This window comes from Hyalella azteca, unplaced genomic scaffold (assembly GCF_000764305.2).
Source record: "Hyalella azteca isolate HAZT.00-mixed unplaced genomic scaffold, Hazt_2.0.2 contig3273, whole genome shotgun sequence".
Taxonomy (NCBI): domain Eukaryota; kingdom Metazoa; phylum Arthropoda; class Malacostraca; order Amphipoda; family Hyalellidae; genus Hyalella; species Hyalella azteca.
The window spans coordinates 128,438-151,010 of NW_025933525.1; the positions used below are offsets into that span (position 1 = coordinate 128,438).

Sequence of the window (22,573 nt, forward strand, 5' to 3'; positions counted from 1 at the left end):
TGGTGGATTTGGCTTGAAAGGCCGTCAATGATTGGCTGATGAACTTACGATCTCTTAACTTTTTTTGACCGAACTGTGACCACTGGGCCACCTTGCCATACACCGAAAAAATGCGCTGTTGTGGTGGGCGCTTTGTGTCAAAAGCCGTGAAGATGCCCGGCTGCGTTACACTCGGGAAGGTATATGAATCGCAATGTGGACTTGGGTTATGCTGACCTCTAGCTATCCACCCCTGACAGACACCCGCCAGCCAATACGGTGTAAACCACGCCTTACAGGAATTGTCACTTAAGTTTTATCGCTTAACATTTTCAATGAAAAGGTTGATATGCGTAATTTTTGCAACAACACAATGTAATCGCCGATAAATTCGGTGTACCTTTCCTCCTATTCTCAATATTTTGGGCCAATATCACTTTAATAAGTTTAAAACTGGTGTGGAATGCTTAAAATATAACTACTACTAGTACTACACTTGTTGCATAGTCATCATGGACTCGACGAGTGTCTTTCAAGCGTTGTATGTGATTCCAGGACTCATAAACAACTAACAAAAAAAAGCATAGTATCGCCTATACGAGGTCAATGACAGTATTAGCCTAAATATGAAAGACGCGCGTTTTCGGCTCCATGAACAAGAGCGTGGGCGAATGGCTGAACCTCGACATGACCTGTTAATAGAGTTAAACCCATTCACTTTTTGCAACCTGAGGTCGCCTAACTTCTTTGATCAGGTCACAAATATTTAGATCACGAGTTATGGAAAATCGGAAGATAGCAACAAATTGCCAAATAAATGAGTAAATTAATAAATGATATGCAAAGTAATAAATACATAAAATGCTAAGAATTAGTAAATAGCATGTCAAGTAATTAATATATAAAATTCAAAGTAATTAAAAAATAAAATGCCAAATATATTCATCAAATTTTCATAGAAAATGTTTCGAAGTCCTGCTCCATCGTCAGCTCCGAATTAATTGAACTTATGATCGAGCTGGTCTCCGCAACATTTTGGATCGAGACATGATGACTCCCTTTTCATTTTCTTTCCTTTTAAACTCTTGGATATTTAATTCAGAGAAGCGGAAAATTTGATAACATATATTATACACCTTTCAATCTGCCATGTACATACCTTTCAATCTGCCATGCACACCCCTTTCAGTCTGCCATGTACATGCCTTTAATCTGCCACGCACACCCCTTTCACTCTGCCATGTACACACCTTTCAATCTGCTATTTACACACCTTTCAATCTGCATTGCCCCGTGGCCTTCACTGTACCACATCGGTAATTGTGATAAGATTTCGCGCAGATAGCAATTCGTTGCAATTGCCGGTATTGCCAATTCATGACGAACGCCGGCCTCTAGGTACCAGCGCAATGCCAGTTTGATGACGCAAACATTTCATAATGGCCATTTCCCTAGCCACTGGCATCAATTAAATTTATTCCTTAAATGATTTAAAAGTTATGGATAGACCTTAAATTTCCTTCCTTTAATTAGTTAAATTAGGTACATTTTAATCTGACATTAAAATTATAAAAATTGTTGAAGTAAAGGCCGTCAATGATTGGCTGATGAACTTACGATCTCTTAACTTTTTTTGACCGAACTGTGACCACTGGGCCACCTTGCCATACACCGAAAAAAATATAACTCAGTACTCACTGCAGTGAGTGACAGAGAGCGCATTTTCTCGTCGACGAAAACGTGAAGTCACGGAGGGACAGACGGACAGACGGGCGGACAGACATGAAGAGCACAATATCGCCTTTTTTCCACAAATGAGAAAATGCGCTAAAAAGTTTAACAGAAATGCATTATATTCCATAGATTGACCAATAAACTGAATACTCACCACAAAGTTTGGTATGTTGTCCAGAGGTTACAGGCGGCTGAAGCTTGCCTCTCCTTGGCGGCGGTGGGGGAGTCTTGCTCTGGCGAGGCGTGCGAGGTGAACGAGTGACGGGCGTGCTGCCCCCTGAACTTTTCCGCTCCACTACAACTTCTCTCTGAAGATATGAACAGATAAAGTGAGTCACCTTACTTGTATTCTTGCTAAAATATTCAGTTTATTGGTTTAGGATACAATGAATCATGATTGAGACTTCAACAATTAATATTAATAGTTCAGTAGCCTACGTCGTTGATTTAGAAGGATTACTGTTCTAGGTAAAACTCCACTTAATCATTCTGTGTTATATAGACCATCAAAATAACCAAGTCTTATGTGATTAGTATTTAATTGTCTTATTAACCTTGTAGCCCGCTGTGAGTTCTGTGATATTAGACCGTCAAAATAACCAAGCGACATGTGATTAATTATTTAATTGTCTTATTAACCTTTTAGCCCGCCGTGAGTTCTGTGATATTAGACCGTCAAAATAACCAAGTCTTATGTGATTAGTATTTAATTGTCTTATTAACCTTGTAGCCCGCCGTGAGTCTGGGTGGTGGGGGAGGAGCGCCATCTCCGGCCGCCGAGATGACGGCGCCGATTCTGGGCAGACCAGCGCCGCCCTGAGCTGCCGAGTCCCACAAGCCACCCTGGCGTCGCTCGTTTTGTTCCTCTCGAGCTTTCCCCATGAAAATACAGGAATTTTTACTTATTTCAATAATATTTGACTGTGCAAGACAATATACCAAGATAAATTTAAATCAATAGTTGATCATAAATATTTAAAACAGTCATGTCCAATAGTCCAATTCCGTAACTTTATTTGCTCGAAATCGTATAAATAACTGAGAAAAATTAGTAAATCATCAAGTTTCTAAGTGGCTGCTAGGACTTGAGACAAATGGCCAGGTCATAGGTTCAGTAATGCAGAAAATCATCACGTCTCTAAATGGCTGCGAGTATTTGCGACGAATATATATATATAGCCAGGTTTTGGTTTAGCTCAGTCCAACAATCTTTCGTTCAGCTAACGCATTTAAACACGAGTCACCATTCAAATCGCAACTCAACACTAATTTAAAGTCTTTGTGTTCAAATTTTTTAGAACAACAATATTGAAAAACGTTTTTGGCTTTATGCTGTCATTTGAGTTGAGTTTGATCTACAAAATTAGTCTTTATGGATAGACCAGTCCCAAAGCTTTTATAAGAATTTCTCTCGGCAAGCGTCTGTTCAAAGCGATCGAGTTCGGCCACTAATGATGTCCGGCCGCGACTTCTAATTGATTAATAGCGAGCTGGCAAACATGCTCGCTTTCGAAGGGAGAACTCTTTTCCATACATAGCAGGCACTAAATTATCTGGAGAACATGTTATATGAATTCTGAAATCAACACGATGGAGTAATTTAAATGACTTTAATTGTCTTGGTAGTCACGATAGCTTAATTGTTAAAAATAGATATGGTTGCCGTATCGATTAGTACGCATTTCAGCGCTTCCAAAAAACACGCCTTATAGAAGTGTAAATATTTATTCATCTGGTTGTGCATTTTGATATGCTACTACTACTACAAGTGAAGTTGATACGATCTACATTTGTATCAGGTTTATAGTGAAAAGTTTGCACAATATATGGAGTTCAACACTTAAAGTAAATTCTTAATTCTCAATGACTGTTGACACTCGTAATAATCACCTTTCTGTTTGGCCTGCCACGCCTCGAGATTGGACTTGGGTTGTGCGGAGTCAGATTCGTATCGCAAGTTATCGTATCCTTGCGAAGCATCGAGTGTAACGTTGAGCGGTCGCTCGGGCGATGGTACCTTCCCGGCAAGGGCCGTAGTTTGGATGAAAGTGGTAGTACTAGCGACTGGCGACGAAGCAGTAAAGGTGCTAAGGGTAGACAAAAGGTTTGCATCTGGGGGCTTGAGGGTCGAACCTATGGAAGTGAAGGCAGAAAGCGGGCTACTGCCAGGCTCTCTGAGAGACGTCGGATTAGAGATCGTGTAAATACGTGAAGAGGAAAACGTGGTCGCAGGCAATGTGGTTGGGGTTGGTCGGACGGACAGAGTTGCCAACGGAGTTGTTGCAGAGTACCTGCTTTTGAAGACGGACTCATACCGAGGGTATGATGAAGGAGTCGCAACTGGACTTGACGCAGCAGGAGTAACAGTACTTTTATGAGGCGGAGGAGAAGAGACTGGCGGCTGGAGATTTTCAACTCCGAGTCCTGGAGAGATCTGGGAGAGCGTGAAGTCAAGATGCTCCATAGGTGTGGTAGTGAACGTAGCAGGAAAGCTTGTAGGCTGAGGAAGAGAAGGATTACAAGAGTTGTGGGGAGCAGGAGTAGAGAGAAGGCCGATAGTGTAGGGACCGTGTGATCGGCGCATAGAGGAGCCACGGTCGCCTAGAACTTCTCGTCGGTAAATGGCTGCCTCTGATGCATGAAGAGGTTGCCCTCTTCATGACGTGCGCTCCTTGAAAAAAAAACTGCCATGAAAGGCACATTAAATTAGTTACTTCGATTGACAGTTATAAAATTCCTATATTATATATAAAATGGATCAAATCCTCCAAATGCCTCTATTTTGATCCGATAATAAATTCAAAACTAAAACGCGAAGAGACAACTTTTGAATATTTGTTGTTTTATTAAAACACTCGCAAGTTTCTTATCAAGTTAAACTTATCAAACTTTCAACATTTTGGTCTCAGCATGAAAGCAGAGCGGATGATTGACTTAGCAGCATTTGTACTAATATAACTCGAATAGAGGCTACAAAATCTTCCTGCCTTCATACTCATAACGTTAGCTCAATTAAACTTCCATTAAAAAAACTCAAAAAAGTTAACGAGGAAGTTTTCAACCAATAAAAAATCAGTCACGTTTTCCGCAGTTCTTTCATGAATACATGGAAGGCTAGCTGAGCTTTGAGTAGGAAATTTTACAAAATAGTTGGCGAAGAATTATCCCGATATTGATTAATATGAGCCGAATAATGGCTTCATCCATATTAAGGATAAAACTTGAATTTGGCTTTACTCTAAACAGTATGTAAAAGCTTTTTACAGGAAAAGGGACAAAACGTATTGTTGACAATGTAGGAAACGTTTTACCGCTACATTTTCAAACAACTGCATATCAGAATTTATAAATTAAATCCACGGAAAACTCTGATATTAATTCTTGACAGTCACCAAAAAGTTTTTGTCTTTGTTAACGTACGTAAAAACGCACCTTGTTCGATGATGCCTCAGCGTCACCAACTTGGGCTCTCAGAACCGATCAGGATCATGCTGCAGGATGGTTGCTTTTGAAATTGATGATTAGATTGATATTATTGATGCTGATGATAAGATTAAATAATTTAACAATTTTGAGCTATGGTCTTCTGTGGTTCACTAACTTGTGACTCACATGCTCTCTATTAGTCTTGTTTCAGAGCTGTTTAAAACTGTCATCACTTTCTTAGTTTTCGGATTTAATGAATAGGGCGCCTTTTATTCAAAGTTTTAAGTGCCCTTACTTTCCGTACGGGTAGTTTTACAGCATTTAAATTATTTCATTAGCACTACCGTAGATTCACAATTAGGCTTGCATTGACTTTCTTCAGGGGCACGGTTTTCGATAGTTGATTTTCTCGAGACATGATTTGTACTAAAAGGCAGTGCGGAGTTGTCACATCACTATTAAAGTGACGATAAAACAGAGAAAAGTCATAATTCGATGGTTCGAATTAATTACGCACTATTTTAGTTTAATAATACATGTGAGGGCACTTTGAGAACGTCGTCATGGACTAAACCATGAGACGAATGGCACAAGACGAAGGCACTGGACAAATAAAATTAATTATACGTTTTTTTTAATCAGTTCATTTAATATACTTTTAGCAATGAAGGAATACCCTGGAAGGAATAAATTTTTTTAAGTTACATGACCAACGATGTGTCTATTCTTGTCTATTATTCCTTTATAATATCCACTATCCCGAACATGTCCCATATCTCGCATTTTCGGCACGAATTATCGCGAGAATTATATTCATATTAAATGATAATAAAAAAGCTGCTTTTTTTTCTTTCTTCGAAAGAAAAAAAGATGCACAAGATTATAATTTTTCCGTAAGTAATCTTTTTAATTGTTTTGCACAGCATTACAAAAAAGTATAACTCCAGTACTCACTGCAGTGAACGACAGAGAGCGCATTTTATCGTCGACAAAAACGTGGTCACCGACGGACAGACGGACGGACATGACGAGCACAATAACGCCTTTTTTCCATAAATGAGAAAATGCGCTAAAAAGGTTATAAAAAGCATTATGCTGTTAGATGAAACATAAGGAAAATGTTATTTCAGAAATAATCTTGCACAACGCCGCAACAAGCGCCCTGCATGATTAATTTTATTTTTGGTACAATGAATTTCCCAAATTTGTCGACATGAGTTTTGAATTATTCACGGTACTAAATGATATTACTCCCGTAACCTAATTCTTATATTCCACGGAGCTTTACAGGAACAAGAGATAAGCGGGCTGAAACCATTTGTCTGTTTTATTTTTAGCAGGTATGCCTGGACGAGGACAGGGAAGAGCCACACCCTGCGCGGTATCGACTGTACACGGCAGACTCCTCATGTTCTCGTCCCTCTCTCGCCCTCTCCTTCTCTCTCTCTCTCTCTCACCTCTGGGCCCATATACTTTCAAAACTCGCTAAATGAACGTAAGTACGTACGCTCTATTTTCTTATCTATGATTGGTGGATTTTGCTTGAAAGGCCGTCAATGATTGGTGGATGAACTTACGATCTCTTAACTTTTTTTGAAAGTATGGGCCCAGGTCTTATGTAGGTCCGCCGGTGCGGATGTGCAAACAACCGCCCCGAGGTTCCGGGGCTAAATGATTCGCTTCATCTTATCGCCTAAAGAAATAATATACTTATAGCACAATGGGATTTATCCCGTGATTGGGATAAATATTGATTTCATTTTTTTTCAAATGTCTAATGTAATAATTTCAATTTGCCTCGAATTCATTATAAAATAGCGCAACCCCTGCGACGAAGTCAGTTAAACCTAAAAATTTAGTTAGTAAAGAAGCAAACTATTATTTTTTAGTGCAATATTTGTGACATTGCTTTGAAATACCCTTCATTACTGAGAGTCAGAAATAAGCTTTTTTGGTGTAAATTACCTTAAACACCAAGAAATTCGCTTCGAAAAGTTTTTTTCAAACTTTTGTTTGATTTATATAAGAATAGCGGGCATTGCGTGTTCGCATATGAAATGACCAGGTGAATGTTGTGAATATGAAGTCGTATTCCCAGTTGTTTGCAAGACACAGAAACTCCCCATACATAAAACATTTCACCTTTATCAGCAAATATTACTCGGTGATCACTTATTTATTTCTTTTTTTAAATACAGTCTTCATCACAGACAAGATGTTTATTGTTTATTAAAAATTTAAACCGCTAAACTAACTCTTCTTTCGGTTGTTTGTCGGCTCGAAAACTGCCAGTGTTTGATTGTCTAAAGGCAGCTACGATTTTTTGTTGCTTTTTTGAATTTTGTTGTATTTTCGAATTTTGCTGTATTGTTAAATTTTGAAGAAACCTTCCCTGATATAACCAGAGCGCCTACATTAGAGCACATGACTTGAAATATACAACAAGAAATCATTGTTATGAATTACTGCAGCAGGGCTTGAATAAATTAAATAATATCGCTGCGAATAAATTATGAAAATTAAAGCTAACATTACGCACCTCTCGATACTATCGAATACTAATAATGCCAGTGTAAGTGTATCCACATGGACTAATAATAAATTTTAAACTTATTACTATTTATTCAAAAACAATATCTTATATTGAAAAAATCCACCTCACACGTTTTTCATTCTTTCCTTAACCATATTCACTCTTAGTATTTATAATGTTTCACTCAAAAAAGGTATACACCGTAATCCTAAAATTCTCGTCAATTAACTTAACGAAAGTATCAATTACTCTGCAAAACGCCATGACACAACAGAACGTTTGGAAGACCGAGTGTCGCATGTCACTGTCTTGCGTGCGTGCTAGAAATCTCAACCTCTTGCACAGATAGAACTCACTTACAGCCAGTTCACTTTGCTCTTCTATTTAATTTCATATGAGTTTTCAGTTGAAAGTTCAGTTTAAAAAATTCCTGCGTGTCGGAGATAAATGAACGTACTTAATACGTTCAACGTTTCTGATTCGTAACGTTAAATTATGCGTGGCTGATTAACAACCTGAAAAAACATTGTCATTACAGTTATAAATTTCTTATAAACTCACACTATATTCATTTGCTCAATTAGACTAATGTCCAAAGCTTGTAAACATCACCTAACAGACGATCCAATCGCTTCTAAATTTTCATCTTCAATTTCCAAACTTTAAATCGCTTCACATTTCCAGTTAAAAGTTCTACGGTAGTTAAATAGCATAGGATGTGTCTAATATTTAAAAAATTAAAGAATTTTTTGCTCATTTGTCACCAATAAAGCCCTCAGCACGATACGACTCCGCAGACAGCCTCGCCGTAGCGATGGTGCTGCTGCTGCTGCCGCTCTAGTTCTCTCGCGGCTTCTCGTGTCGGGGCTCTTACCTGGACCAGCAAAGCTCTTTTTCCAACTGCCCTAACCCTTCCCTTGTGACCTCTTTCCATGCTGGGTTCCGCGCCTGGATCCTTCTATCTACCTGCATAGACCTCTAGCTCTACCCCTGGAGCAATATCTGGAGGTGGTCGCAATGATTACATGTAGGTCGATTATTTTCAGACACGAATATGTAAACATCTTGGAGATATCATCAGTGCGCCTTCATGATACCCACTAAAAATACATAATGAGCAACTGTAGTTGTTTACATGCTAAAGCTGCTTTTACTTCAAGTGTAGATAATCGAGATGTTTCATAAATTTAATGCAGTCGACAATACGACCAGTGTCATTTATTTGAAAATATAAATCAATTGGCAGGTCAAATATAAAATATGCCCTATCTATGTGTCTTGAAAGTCAAATATATGAATATTTTCAATGATTCGTATCGTCCAATCACCTTTGGATTACACCCACCAAAATCTTCCCAACAACGTCGACAAATAAAAGATAAATAATAACAGTTATTAATAATGTAAGCGATTAAAAGTTCATTTTTACATTGTTCGCATCGGTGGATGGCACAATTTAGGGCGAATTAGTTTTCGTGTCATCGCTAGGCTCGTTTCATCGCCGTAACGATGGAAGAAAGTGCCAGTAAACTAATTCTGATTAATCGACAAGATTTGTGAGGTAGAAAGTCGAACCGTAAACATTTCTAGTGGCTTTCAACACGGATATGAAGAGGGGTCGACGACGGGATGACTTTCCATCGCATTTGGATGAACGCGGACATCTTATAAACTTGAATACTATGTACAATTCCACTCGTGTTACGTAATTTTGTGTAGGTAAAAGATTAATGTAGAAACATTCATGGTTCACGACTGTAATTACTCAAATTTTCATTCTGGAGGCATCCAATTAGATAAAAAATACGAGATAATTTTCACCAAGTGGTGAATAATATAGTTGCTGTCTATGGCCCAAATCTAAATAAGAATAAGCAGATAAACGGTCCCCAATTCTGAGGGAGAAGTTATTTTTCTTATAACACTTGGGACCATCGACCTCGAGACCTCGAGGTTAGGGCCGCCCTCTTTGTTCTGACCCGAGTTACGGTGACCCTTTCCGATGCAGGGGAAAGGATGAGAAGCAACACTCATTTGCGATTGATACAGCGATACTCATTCATTTTATGTACTAAATCGCGAGAGCTGGTTTGAACGAATCGATAAATGATTATTAATACTTTGCTATTTATTAAAATTTGTCAACGATAGGTCCACTGCCGAATCAACTCTGTTTTAATAAAGGCAAATTGCCGACGTAAAAAAAGTCCTGACTGTGCGTCTACCCAAATTTGTTTGCATGTATTGAACTGATTAGGAACACTCACTAGGTTGATACATAAGTTCAAAGCCATCACTGTTTTAAATTCTACATCAAACTTTAAAAAATATAACTCAGTACTCACTGCAGTGAGTTACAAGAGCGCATTTTCTCGTCGACGAAAATTTGAGGTCACGGACAGACGAACGGACAGACAGACAGACAGACGGACATGGCGAGCACAATAGTGCATTTTTCCATAAATAAGAAAATGTTCTAAAAATATCAAAATTATTTATTTTTTGACATGCGATGCACACCAACCGAAGTAATGTCTCAAAAGACTGGTTCATCGACGGCAACGCGTGGCGAGAGGGTGGAGGCACAGAAGCGACTTCTTCAACAATGTTAATTAAGGAAACCCATCAGGGAAGTGAGACATCACATAACCATAACAATTCCATGTATATACAGCCAACTGCTAGTAATCCATGAATTTTTAGAAATATTATATCTAAGGAAATTATTTTTCCGTCGTTTATGTGTCGCAATAATTAAATTCAACTGATTTACATATTACTAGTGACCAAGGGGGAACTATATGGATGAAGGATGTATAGAAAAATTCCTAAGAATTAAAGACAACTGCTACCGAGATCATTGGTAGATTTCGATTTTAGGCAAACCTTCGTTAAGGTACCACTGGGCAGTATGTCCATGTGTTAACAGTTCAGAGTACCAGGATTAGAGCAGAGAGGTGCAGGTTCGATCCTAGCTCTGTGTGACAGTTTATGGTCAGAATCGGCGATGGCGGTTAAGCTCAGAAAAATTGTGGCAGTGATTTGCGTGTTCGAGACCACAGTAATCTGTGAATGCTCTGCGATGTTAAGAATCGGCGTTATGCCTAAAGGACTCATAAACGCTGAGACCGCTTAAAATAAATCATGATGTGCATTGCTCCTTTGAGCCTTTATAAATAACGCAACCGGGCAAAATCGTTTGCATAGGGTGAAACCTTGCCTGTCATAGTTATTCTCATACATCAGTGGTTCCCAGACTTTTCATACTGGCGCCCCCTTTGGTTCTCCAGTGGATCTCAAGACTCTAGCGCCCCCCACCCGGACAGACACATATAAAATCAAATGCCTCTCTCTTGATTATTTAGTCCGCTGCAATTTTAGAAGAGAAAGGTTAAACACAAATGTATGTTTCACAAATAGAACCCCCATTTAGTAAACTAATATATTTTTACAGTTTAAACTGTTTCTGCATGGTTGAACTATAAGTTCAACCATGCTGTTTCTGCACTAGAAATTCAAAAGGGCTCGGACAAATTTCCGGCTGGACTCAAGGCCGGTCTTACGGCCAATCTCCAAATCCAGTGACCAAGGAATATCTCCCAAACTAAGGAACGCAGCTCGATAAAACTTGGAACACGTATTCATGAGGACCTAACGGTGATGTTTAGCTTGGGAAAATTGTTTAAATTTCACCTTCATTCTAGAGTTACATGGCGATAGCCGATATGGGCCGGAGTTCGCAGCGATCAAAGAATTTCTTCCAAACTACAGAACAGGAACGAAATGTTGCCAAACGGTGATTTTCAGCTTGAGAAAATTTATTCGATTCGGAGTCATGTTCTGCATGTGTTGTCACGTTCAAATCGTCAAACAAACGTGCGAACTTAAGACTTCGACTTCTGGGACTGCCGCCCCCCTACTGCCCCTTTCTTCCTTCCCCCCCTCCAGATCTTTCCACCGCCCCTAGGAGGACGATATCACCCACTTTGGGAACCACTGTCATACACTAGCTATAAGGTTTCCAAATTTGAAACAAATTAGGGATCAATATGCAGCTCAGACAACATATTGACCATTGTACTCAAGTGCCAACGATAATTCATTGTGTCACCAGCTTGTTAATGCCTAACCGGGAAGACAAAGACACGTTTGAAGGTGAAAAGCGTCTGCGATCTGCATTATACGGTAGATGTATAAGTCTTAGTTTTGAAAGATAAGAAGGAATAAACATTTTCTTCGATGCAAAATACGTGATACGCGAAGGATAAACATGCATCATTAGGTGATGCTAAATAATTTTATTCATCAAACCGAATGAGATAATTACGAACAACCTTCCAGAGTACAACCATGCCACCATCAATCTTATTCCCAACTTTCCGCTAATGATTACAATTTTCCAACTGATAAGTAAGTGATAACCGATAGGCGCGATTATAGCTACGCGATAGAGTAGCCGGAGTGCCAGTGAGTCAGTCTAGACTGCACTGGTTGCTAGGCCAGCCGCCGGGAGAAGATTATTGCTCTACAGCCTCTACGTAATATAAATATAGCTGATTTGGGGCTTTCCGTGTACATTTGAATAGGCATAGGAGAGATTCTTCATAATGAAAACTGTTGGCATTATCGGAGCTGGAGCTGCTGGACTTTGTGCCTTACGACATGCACTAACGGCCTCACCAAATATTGTTCCAGTTATATGGGAACAGTCCAAGGTTGTTGGAGGCACTTGGGTCTACACTGACAACATTGATAAGGATGATCATGGCCTGCCTGTGCATTCAAGCATGTATAAATCTCTCAGGTAAATTTAAATACTTTTTCATTTTGCTTTTCAAATTTCAAGTGCAATGGTGGTTGGTGGAGCTGTACGGCCTGTACCAACACCAAGACTAGAGGGCAGAGGCTAAGTGGCTAGAGCTAGACTGACCATTAAATCAGCAGTGAGCAGTATTGTTTTTTTGAAATTAAATTTTTAAATTTTGTTTCACCTAACTTGGTTGCTGTTTTTTAAATAATACATGTATTCTACTCAGCTGTCAGAGACTGACACTGGAAAACACAATTATTTATGAGAGACATTATATAGGTACCTAGTACCTACCCATAATTGGGACTTGAATATATTGACTGTTCATCTGTTCTGTACCTAGGTATGTAGGCCTAGTATGAGGCTATAAACCAATCTGAAATATCAAGCAGATTTTTCTGGAAATAGTAGATAAAAATTTATTGACATTTAGGAAATAAGAAGTAGTAAATATGAACGATATTAAAAAAATGGTAGATTAAAATCTGAAAATGTGCCATATTTTTTTTGTAGGCTATGAAAGAAATCAGACAAGGCAACTTAGGCAAGGACCATAAAAAAGGTTGAAATTGACTGCAACTCTGCAAGTCATATCGCCTACGGTCATTTCTGTTTCATTTACAGGTAGTTTCTGCCTGATTTTTCATTTTGAAATTCAAGCCAGATTTTAAATTCCCAAATATTCTTAGATAGAAACTTTGCCTTAACAAACAAAGCCCTTAAAGTTTTTACCCGCTTCAAATTACTTATCATTGCATTTCTGTGCTCCTTGGATACTTTTTTATACTTACTTTAACTTGCATATGTTTTAATATTTTTCATGGAAATAAGTCTGCCTCTACTCTACTTTACTAATGATTAAAATGTGTTCAAGTAAGATATGATGCATTTACTTGGCATTTATATATGTTTTAATATTGTTGATTAACTTGCAATTTAAGCAAAATAATGAAAAAATAATTGAAGTTCTAGTATATTATTGTAAGTTTTGAATAATTGAGTGTTTATAATTACTTTTTTTATTACAGAACAAATCTACCAAAAGAAGTCATGAGCTTCCCCGACTTTCCTTTTCCTGCGGAGGGAGATTCTTTCATACCCCACGCAGCTATGCTCAGATACTTGCAGGATTATTCTCAAAATTTTGACCTTGAACGACATATAAAGGTAATGGAGTAACAATTTGTCTTTGAAGAAAATTCTTGAAATCTTTACTGACTGTCTTTAAGAAGATAATTATTATATTTCAAGTAAAAGATATCCAAATTTGGTCATATCACACTTTTAAGGCAGTGAATGATCTATTTTGATTTTATTGCTTTTGAATAATAGCTTTCTAAAACCTTTAAGATTATTATTTTCAGTTTGAACATGTGGTACTAGAAGTGGTGCCAAGCAAGCCTGGTGCCAGTGACACAGAATGGATTGTGACAGTTCGTGACTTGACGTCAGACAAGCTCACCACCACACTCTGTCATGCTCTGCTAATCTGTAATGGGTCAGATTATATAAAAAATTGTTGAAGGATTTTTTTTACCATCACTAATTGTAGAACTGTGAGCAGAGGCAGATATTGCTGACCTTCAAGAACATTTTTTCCTTTAGATAGGTAGGATATCAATAAATATTGAATCAATTTGTATGGCAAACAAAGAGTCTCATTTGCCTTTACTCATTTAAATTTAATTTGTCACATGATATATGTATAGGTAATACATTTTTATGTTCCAGATTGTGTACAATTTTTTAGTTGTCTTTTATTTGATGAGTGTGGAGATCGTGACTGAAATAAAGAATTATATCTAATATTTTATGTGCAGCCACTACTCAGTTCCATACATTCCTTCCATTGATGGCATTGAGAACTTCTGTGGCTCCACAATGCACAGTCACAGCTACAGAGAAGCTTCACCTTATTCTGATCAAACTGTTGCTGTGTTGGGGGCTTCTGCATCTGGTTTGGATATCTCTGTTGAACTTTGCTCAGTTGCTAAAAAGGTAACTAGTATCTTATTGATTTTTTATCTAAAACAGTGTAAATGTTGACTATGAACATTTATGTTTGTAAAATATATAAACCCTGTGCATGGGATAAATGTGGCGTAAGTTTAGTGTTGAACAAGTATGTTTTTTACAATTTTTTTGTGAGCAAATTTATATATGCCATTTTCTGATTAAGTATTAAGTTTTAACTGAATTATCAGTGAAATGTAGCAATCGATTAATTTTTTTATTTTTGAATTTGATGCATAGGTGTATTTGTGCCACAACCTTCCCATCCCTTTTCCTGCTGCTCTACCCAGCAACCTGGAGCAGAAGGCTGGCATTGTTGGAGTGAAGCAAGGCACCAGCAACACTTTGGTGCTCAAAGATGGCTCTGAACTGGAAGTTGACGCTCTGCTTTATTGCACTGGTAAATAAAACCTTGCATTCTCCTGCTAATGTTCATAAATATGTTATTTTACTAGATTTGTTGAAGCATGAAATGTACCATGTTGTAGGTAATGTAGTAGCAGGGTGGCCCAGTGGCATAGCAGGGTGGCCCAGTGGTTAAAGTTCAGAGTCCCAAGATTGGCGCAGAGAGGCGCGGGTTCGATCCCAGCTCTGTGCGCCAGTTTCTGGTCAGAATCGGCAAGGAGGCCGGGCGGTTAAGCACAGCAGAATTGTAGCAGTGAGTTGCGATATCAAGCCCATAAAATGCTGTGAATGTTCTGCGATGTTAAGAATCGGCGACAGGCTTATGGCCTAATAACGCTGAAACCGCTATTATTATTATTATTATGTTATAAGTACCTTATTAATTTACTGATATTCATGTGATATGTCAGTTTATATGCGTGCTTCTTGCATTTAGTAATGCATTGCAGGTAAAACATATTACCGGTATCTCTTATTTTATTCAGGTTACTACTACACTTTCCCATTCCTTGCTGATTCCTGCGGAGTGACTGTTGAAGACCAGCAAGTATGGCCGCTCTACAGACACCTCATCCACTGTGACTACCCAACCCTTGCATTTGTGGGCATTCCTACCAAAATCCTTCCATTTCCCCTCTTTGACATCCAGGTGGGTGCTGTCGTTTATTGCTAAATTTATTGATAAAATTCAATTGTAAAATAACTACTAATTGACAAGCATGAACATATTTTTCATTATAAACTTTTCCAATCAATCAAATTTGAAAGTAGGCACTTTATGATCGCCTACAATGTTTGGACACTTAAATGTTTGTTTTGCTTATAATGCACATAAATATTGTTAAATTATTCATACTAGTCAGTATTTCTTACTTTCTCTGTGTACTTATACTGGTATCTTGGTATAAAATATTTTCTCTCGTCAATGGTGATGCTTTTGCATTTGAATGGTGAAACATGGGATTATTAATTGCTTGCTACTCTGTTCACTCTTCAGCTAGTGTTCGTTTATTTTTTTGTTGACGCACTTTTCTCTGCTCTTAACTTCTATGTACTATGAGATTTATTTTTTCTTGTTTACGTAGATTCCTTGGCTTGATGTGCTTGTGATCACTACAGGTGCGATTCTTCTTGCGCTTCTTGACTGGAGAGATGAGCTTACCGTCCTGTTCAGAGATGCATGACGATGCTTTAGCGTACCATAACCGCTGCCTTCAGGAGGGTTGCCCTCCTAAACAGTTACATCTCTTAGCGTCCAAGCAGTGGGATTACGTCGCTGAACTTGCCCGCCTGGCTAACTTGCCCAACATTCCTAGTGAAGTTCGACAACTTTATGAACTTGTCCATGGCATCAGGAAATATGACTTGCTCACGTTCAAACAAAAAAAATTTGTTATTGGACAAGATGGAATTTACAGAGAAATGTAGATTTGGTTTTGTAGGCATTTTTACTTTTGTATGTACAATTAGATGTGGTACTCAGAAACTGTGAATTATTAATTGGAGAAATTATCAGTGCAAACATTTCTTAGCAAATTTCAAGTGTGAACGTTTTGTGACTACACAACTTTAGGGAATCATTTTATTTTTTTAATGCACATTCTCTGTCCCTTTAATTTGCTGGGTTTTCCTGTTTCTTTCCCTGTATAGTTTTATGCTTCAACGTCTCAATATTTTATTCGTATTTTCATGACACATCTGGATTGTTTGTTTTAATATTCTTCATATTATCACACTGTTTTTATACTTTGTGTGGAAAAATTATGCCCAAGTGTTTGGCGCTATTTAGCTGCTGTGCCATTTGTAACTGTCTGTGATAGCTTATACGTATAATACATGGGTCGGATTGTTGTGGCACTCTGCTGAGAGAGGAACACTAAAAAACTGAAACGTTGGGATGGCGTAATTTTTTTAATCTGTAGTAGTACGGCAGTTATTTATGGTAAAGAAATCTTGTTGGTTTTTTTCTGTCGTGCCATAAAAACCTTAACGACTTTTGGAATGCGCCGTTGAAATATTCTTCACCTAAGTAGTTGACTTTTTTTATGATAATTGTTGACGGATTTTTTGAAAAATACATGTTTTCATAACGGCCTTATACCAGAGTACCTCGATACGTCCACTGAAAAAATTAAAATAATTTTATAGACTTGACAAGATAACCTATGAGGCGGGAAATGAAAATTGTTCTTCAAGTTCTCGTGACAAAAGAGTAACCATCAGGTCCGATATGTAATCGCTTGCCTTCTGGGACTTGTGCGTCTTCCGTCCTGCTCTGATATGAGGTCAGCAACTGAACAAGACGTGAAGAAGCGAGCTGCTTGGGGACACCCGTCGCGATACTACCACAAGATGGTGTCCGATGACCTTCTCTGGGGATACTTCTATGATTTACAGGCATGCACTTGTTCTAAGACTACCGTTACGCTTTGTTTTCAATGAACTGATAAGCAAATATTTTAGAAGATCTAATGTCATGGAACTGACATTACTATTATTCATGGTAGTCGGTCGAGATAAATTTGTGTCGTCTGCAAACGTTTGTGTTGCTACGTTTACGTTTGTAAAGTGACCGTATGAATGATTTGGTTTAATTTCAATATAGAACAAAATTGATTGTACGAATTTGAAATGTGAAAAACTTGTTGATAAGCTGTATGAAATTTTTTCATTTGCAGGATGATCTCCGCTGTGCCAAGAAGACCGCCCTCAAAGAAGGAACTCCCTGGCCGCTCACTGCTTCTACTGACGACGATGTCGTGCGCCTCAAAGGAATTTGGGAGATTGTTTATCTCCGACTTGTTTTCCAGGTCTTATCCTTCAGAAATTATAACTACAGGCTTTGTAAGACAGACCATGCAAATGCGACAAGCAAGGAGTTACGTGTAGAAGAAACGCTTGATGGAAAAGTCACGCGGCCATTTCCGGACATGTATTGGTGTATATGCAAACGGCTGCTTCCGCTCGTTTGTTGCAATTTCTTTAGTTTCGCTAAGTTTCTTTGCAAGACAATATACTTTAGCTTCAAGAAAAACATTTGGGGTTGGTAAAGGAACGTATTGTGTACAAACACATTCACTACTGTTTGCTTGTTGGTGAAGGTTGTTTTAATCAAGGGACCATGTGATGTTTTAATATGTTACTGAATATATAGCATTCTTTAACTGCCAATATTTGCATGTTAACTCGTTAATAAAATATTTGTTTGGGTAATATGAGTTTATTTAAATGAGAAAATGTTCACGCAACGCTGGTTACTCATCTCACCGAGGAGCAGATTTTCGTAAATTGTTTAGTTTTTCCGATTTGCATTTGGTCGTTCAGACCTCTTTTGTCGGCAAAGATCAGATGATCATATATCGAAAGATCAGATGATCAAATGTCGAAAGATCAGATGATCATCTGTCGAAAGATCCGATGATCATATGTCGAAAGATCAGACGATCATATGTCGAAAGATCAGACGATCATATGTCGAAAGATCAGACGATCATATGTCGAAAGATCAGATGATTTCATATGTCGAAAGATCAAGCGATCAAATGTCGAAAGATCAGGCGATCATATGTCGAAAGATCAAGCGATCAAATGTCGAAAGATCAGGCGATCAAATGTCGAAAGATCAGGCGATCAAATGGCGAAAGATCAGGCGATCATATGTCGAAAGATCAAGCGATCATATGTCAAAAGATCAAGCGATCATATGTCGAAAGATCAGGCGATCACATGCCAAAAGCTGACACATGCAAACAAGGAGAAGAACCATCCCGGAGTTCAGATACCAATCTATTCAAAACTACTAATCCTGTTTTTCATGATTCAGGGGAAAACATTTTCTATGATAAGCTAAACGACTACCAAGTTAAGATCAACAAAAAAAACAACAGATTTTATATCTAGGACGACGCATTCGCTTTCAGTTGGTCAACAAGCTAAGACACTACAACGTTAATTGGACCCCAAATATAGGTTCAGAGAGCAACAAATGTAACAGAATACAACTCGTACAGTTAACCCTCCTGTTTCCAATGTGCTAGTACTTCTGTACCAGACCATATGAAAGCAATGATCGAAGAAAAAAACATTGTCTAGCCGTTTCCAAGGGAGTTTCTCATCTTCACCAGCGTTCAACTGCAGGCTTCAGCACGCTCACCCCTTCACCGCCTTGTTTTATGATGGTCCTGGTTTCTCTGCCCCTGCCTTGTGGACCAACCCACTTGGTTTTAATGGACCCCCACCCCCGTGATCCTGGAGACGCGGTTGCCACCACCTCCCAGTTGTGGACCGTCGTACGCCCGTTCTCTACTTCAGTAGGCGCTGCTGTAGAAAATGTTTACTTGACATTAATTGATGAAGAGATAGAGCGTACTTCTCTTACATAATTCTTGTAGAAAACATTCTCACGGAGACAGAGAATGTTTATAAATGATCGTAATGTAGGACATGTTGCTGAACTCGCTGTTATTTTTAGGAGCCACTCTGGACTGCTGTAGTAAACGTTCATGTGACATTAATAGAAGAAGAGCTAAAGCGTAATTCTCTCGAACGAAATTCATGCGAAAAATATTTTCTGGAAAACCAAGAAGATTTTTACATAAGCCGTATGAATTTTTTCATTTGCAGGATAATCTCCGCTGTGCCAAGATGACCGCTCTCATAGAAGGTTAAGAAGTACGCTATGGGCAAGTAATATAAGCTATTTTCCTGAATTTAAATTTATTTTTAGAAGCATTTTTGGACTTACTAATTTTTTCACCACATGCTATTTGACGACCATACAGAGTGAACGTCGTGGTTTCCGCAGAGGATGCATTGAACTGAAGCGACAAGTCGCCGTTGCCTGCAAAACTCGTGAGCACTGGAAAAGTATGCATGATCAGTGTTTCTGCGTTAAAATAATGACTATTTGGAATTACCTTGTTTAATGCTAACGCATTGGCATCATTTCACTGATTCAAACACATAAATATTATTTGATCTATTGAAAAACATCATCATCCATTGATTAATTATTTCATTCAATTCCTGTTTTTTCCGTTTCTTAAAAATGGAATCGTTTAATTTAGTACATGGAAATTTGGCGCAACTACTAGGATATATTTACAAAACCATTTATTTTGATGCTCAGTACCACAATAAACTAATTGTATGGAGGTTGTCTGCATTTAGACCTGCAGTACAGCGATACTGACTGTGTACGGAGGGTTCGTCAGAGCAGCGGGCGTCACTGGAGTTGCGGCAGTTTTCGTTAAATTGAAGGTCTTGTACCTGCAGCACGAGAGAACACCTATCTGCTCCACTCCTGCAATAAAAAATTAGCTCAATTTTCTATTTGAACAACAACTTAGGGCATGAGTATTATAATTAAAATGTCACTTACAACGTCAATGCACACAAATTGAGAGATGTCAGGAACGGATAACAGAGCTTGTTAGCTGCGACAAAAAAAGTGCAGCGACGCTACAAACGTAATAATCAATTATCGTCATGAAGACATTGCCATTTTATTTCTCAATAATTCATTTCAAATATTACATAGCCCAGTAACAAAAAATAAACCACTGAGACGTGGGCATTGAATTGTCAACTTGCTTTGCGATATGATAGGTGCATAATTGAGGTCCCTTGGAAGACACGTGGTGCAGCGCTTCGGAACTGTCGATGTGGAACTCTTCTTCCATAATGCGTCGACCACAGCCACTCACGGTCACGGTATTAACCAAGGACTCTGAAGCGAGAGGCAGCTGACTTATGTCACTAAAACCACTAAAATTGTCAGTAAAGTCTTCGAAATGGTCAGAAGTAGATGAACTGGAAGGAATGATTAAGGCTGGAATGGCTTTATTGTGACGAGGGGACGAGATTGAGTTTGTTGGCCCAAAAAACGGTGGTGGAGTAGCAGTGATTAGAACGGTCGGTGGTCGAAATGGCCTTACTGTGGCCAGTCCGGCTACATTACTGGATGGAGAGACATGTATATCAGGGAAACTTATTGCTCGAGGGGTCGTGTGTACTGGAGGAAAGTTGATGGGTCTTTGATTGATTTGCTCGGTCGGTGGGTGTATAGGTGTAGGGGTTATGACGTAGTCTGGAGTTATTGAGGAGTCCGTGTATACTGGAGTTGTAGCATAGCTGGATGATCCGCTTGTGGACCAAAAGGGCCTGAAGCCTGGACGTGCTGGAGACACTGAGAACAAAATTGAAAAAATATTTAGAGATTCTGCATCAAATAGTAACTTTGCTTGGCGTTTTCCGGAACAGATAATCACGTTAAAAAACTCAAATGAAACAAAAATTAAGGCAAGGCAAGGCGAGACATAAGCATTTAGACGATTTGAATTATCGACAGGAATACATTCTGGCAGATAATATAATTAGTCTCACGATAATGTTCTCATCATGTTCACCTGATTTGTCGCCTGTAGTGACTGCCTCACCGAGTATAGGTTTTACCGATCTTTTCGGATTAGAAGATTATTAACTTAAACACATCATATATATACCTGATAAGTAGCCTGTCTGCGGAACGTGGTGCGCTTGATGGCTTGGCACGACAATATAAGCGTTGTGTTGAGGGTAACGGGCTCCTTGACTGCTCCAAGGTCTTTGAGTGTACGGTGTTTGAGTATAAGGTCTCTGAGTGGTTGGTACATAGGTAGTCGGTCTCTGGGTCTGAGGGTAGACCTGAGGGTATCGGAACCGAGTGGGACGAACGTAGCTCCCGGGTTCGGGCGGTCTGTAGTACGGGTTTCGGATGAATATGTAGCGGTAGGGACGGTGTTGATAATTAGATCCTTCATAACCAACATTCTGGCTGGTTATTTTCAGGGGTCGAGTCGGTCTCGGTTTATAAGTGGTTGTTGTCGTCGTCGGCCGATATTTTCGCTGAGGTTGAGGCCTTGGTTCAGGCTTTTCATAATGAACATCAACTTGAGCGTCACCCGATTCCCTTGTCTTCTTGTAATCCTTCCTGAAAATATCCTTCATTTTCTTGAATTTACTCTTCATCATCGCGAAAAAGTCATATTTTTCTTTTCCTTGATTTTGGTTACTTGGAGGAAGTTTATTTTCTCCCTCTACTTCAACAACTTGAGGAGTCGGCTGGGGCAAATAATAGTACACGTAATGATAATCTTTATCAAAGTGTCCCTGAGGTTGTGGATGATGTTTGTGATCAGTAACGAACTCGGGGTAGTTGTCATATTCATGACCATTATAATGCACAGATGTGTCAGAGGTTCCGAAACTTGTATTGATGAACTGCTTATCTGATCCTATTTGTGAGCTATTTCGGGATGGTGCTGGATCAACATAGTGGATTCCGACATCACCAATATTTCCTCCTGCGAATATTCCTCCATTACCGCCTTGCTTAGGATGAGTCCAAGAAGTTCCATGTTGCGGTGGGGAGGTGAAAATTTGAGGTCCGGTTGCGGTATGTAATCCGGAAAAAGTTCCTATAGGCTCGAAGTTCCCGCATTGCATTTGGTACACGGTGATGTGGAAGCCACCATCTCGCCCCTCAGGATCCGAATGGAATATCAACTGCATCTCGTTCTCTGAGAAGTGGTAGGTCCCTGCGGAGAATATATGAGTGTATGGATGATGTTTCAGATTTAATTTTTGTTAACTTTATATAGAAAACAGACATATACATTATTGAGGAGTCCGTG

At 38.9% G+C, this 22,573-nt stretch overlaps 3 protein-coding genes and 1 long non-coding RNA gene across 6 annotated transcripts; 2 read left to right on the forward strand and 2 right to left on the reverse strand.

Moving 5' to 3' along the window:
• Window positions 1-1,865: 1,865 nt before the first annotated feature.
• LOC125177579 lies at window positions 1,866-2,613 on the forward strand. The gene is made up of 2 exons (XR_007156584.1): window positions 1,866-2,042; window positions 2,444-2,613. It is a non-coding gene; the product is annotated as an uncharacterized LOC125177579 (long non-coding RNA).
• Window positions 2,614-3,553: 940 nt separating this feature from the next.
• On the reverse strand, window positions 3,554-4,297 carry LOC108678314 (anti-sigma-I factor RsgI2-like). Its single transcript, XM_018166694.2, has one exon. It carries the CDS (start codon window positions 4,295-4,297, stop codon window positions 3,554-3,556), a length of 744 nt encoding a protein of 247 aa, XP_018022183.2.
• Window positions 4,298-12,136: 7,839 nt separating this feature from the next.
• LOC108678321 (flavin-containing monooxygenase FMO GS-OX-like 4) lies at window positions 12,137-18,113 on the forward strand. Of its 2 annotated transcripts, XM_018166701.2 has the most exons (8): window positions 12,137-12,476; window positions 13,511-13,649; window positions 13,847-13,980; window positions 14,303-14,480; window positions 14,736-14,895; window positions 15,386-15,549; window positions 17,124-17,297; window positions 17,579-18,113. In XM_018166701.2, exons 1-8 carry the CDS (start codon window positions 12,280-12,282, stop codon window positions 17,948-17,950), a joined length of 1,518 nt encoding a protein of 505 aa, XP_018022190.1. In that variant the 5' UTR covers window positions 12,137-12,279; the 3' UTR covers window positions 17,951-18,113. The 2 variants fall into 2 exon arrangements, with proteins under 2 accessions (XP_018022190.1, XP_018022191.1); XM_018166702.2 differs by lacking the exons at window positions 17,124-17,297; window positions 17,579-18,113 and adding an exon at window positions 16,020-16,868.
• Window positions 18,114-18,673: 560 nt separating this feature from the next.
• On the reverse strand, window positions 18,674-22,471 carry LOC108678320. 2 transcript variants are annotated; one of them, XM_018166700.1, is made up of 5 exons: window positions 21,404-22,471; window positions 20,493-21,087; window positions 20,093-20,202; window positions 19,645-19,758; window positions 18,674-19,217 (listed from the first exon to the last, which is right to left on the reverse strand). In XM_018166700.1, the coding sequence occupies exons 1-5, from the start codon at window positions 22,449-22,451 to the stop codon at window positions 19,018-19,020; spliced, it is 2,067 nt and encodes a 688-aa protein (XP_018022189.1). In that variant the 5' UTR covers window positions 22,452-22,471; the 3' UTR covers window positions 18,674-19,017. The 2 variants fall into 2 exon arrangements, with proteins under 2 accessions (XP_018022189.1, XP_018022188.1); XM_018166699.1 differs by having other exon boundaries at window positions 18,674-19,220.
• Window positions 22,472-22,573: the final 102 nt, after the last annotated feature.

What these genes read in the sequence shown, in the direction of transcription:
- LOC108678320 (XM_018166699.1), bottom strand. Translation starts at nt 22,451, where the DNA reads ATGCAGTTGATATTCCATTCGGATCCTGAGGGGCGAGATGGTGGCTTC. An exon ending in GCAGACAGGCTACTTATCAG is followed by an intron (nt 21,088 to 21,403) that starts GTATATATATGA and finishes TTTTGTTCTCAG; the next exon opens with TGTCTCCAGCACGTCCAGGC. An exon ending in TGACGAACCCTCCGTACACA is followed by an intron (nt 19,759 to 20,092) that starts GTCAGTATCGCT and finishes ATACTTTTCCAG; the next exon opens with TGCTCACGAGTTTTGCAGGC.
- LOC108678314 (XM_018166694.2), bottom strand. Translation starts at nt 4,297, where the DNA reads ATGCGCCGATCACACGGTCCCTACACTATCGGCCTTCTCTCTACTCCT.
- LOC108678321 (XM_018166701.2), top strand. Translation starts at nt 12,280, where the DNA reads ATGAAAACTGTTGGCATTATCGGAGCTGGAGCTGCTGGACTTTGTGCC. An exon ending in GCTCTGCTAATCTGTAATGG is followed by an intron (nt 13,981 to 14,302) that starts GTCAGATTATAT and finishes TTTTATGTGCAG; the next exon opens with CCACTACTCAGTTCCATACA. An exon ending in TTTGCTCAGTTGCTAAAAAG is followed by an intron (nt 14,481 to 14,735) that starts GTAACTAGTATC and finishes TTTGATGCATAG; the next exon opens with GTGTATTTGTGCCACAACCT.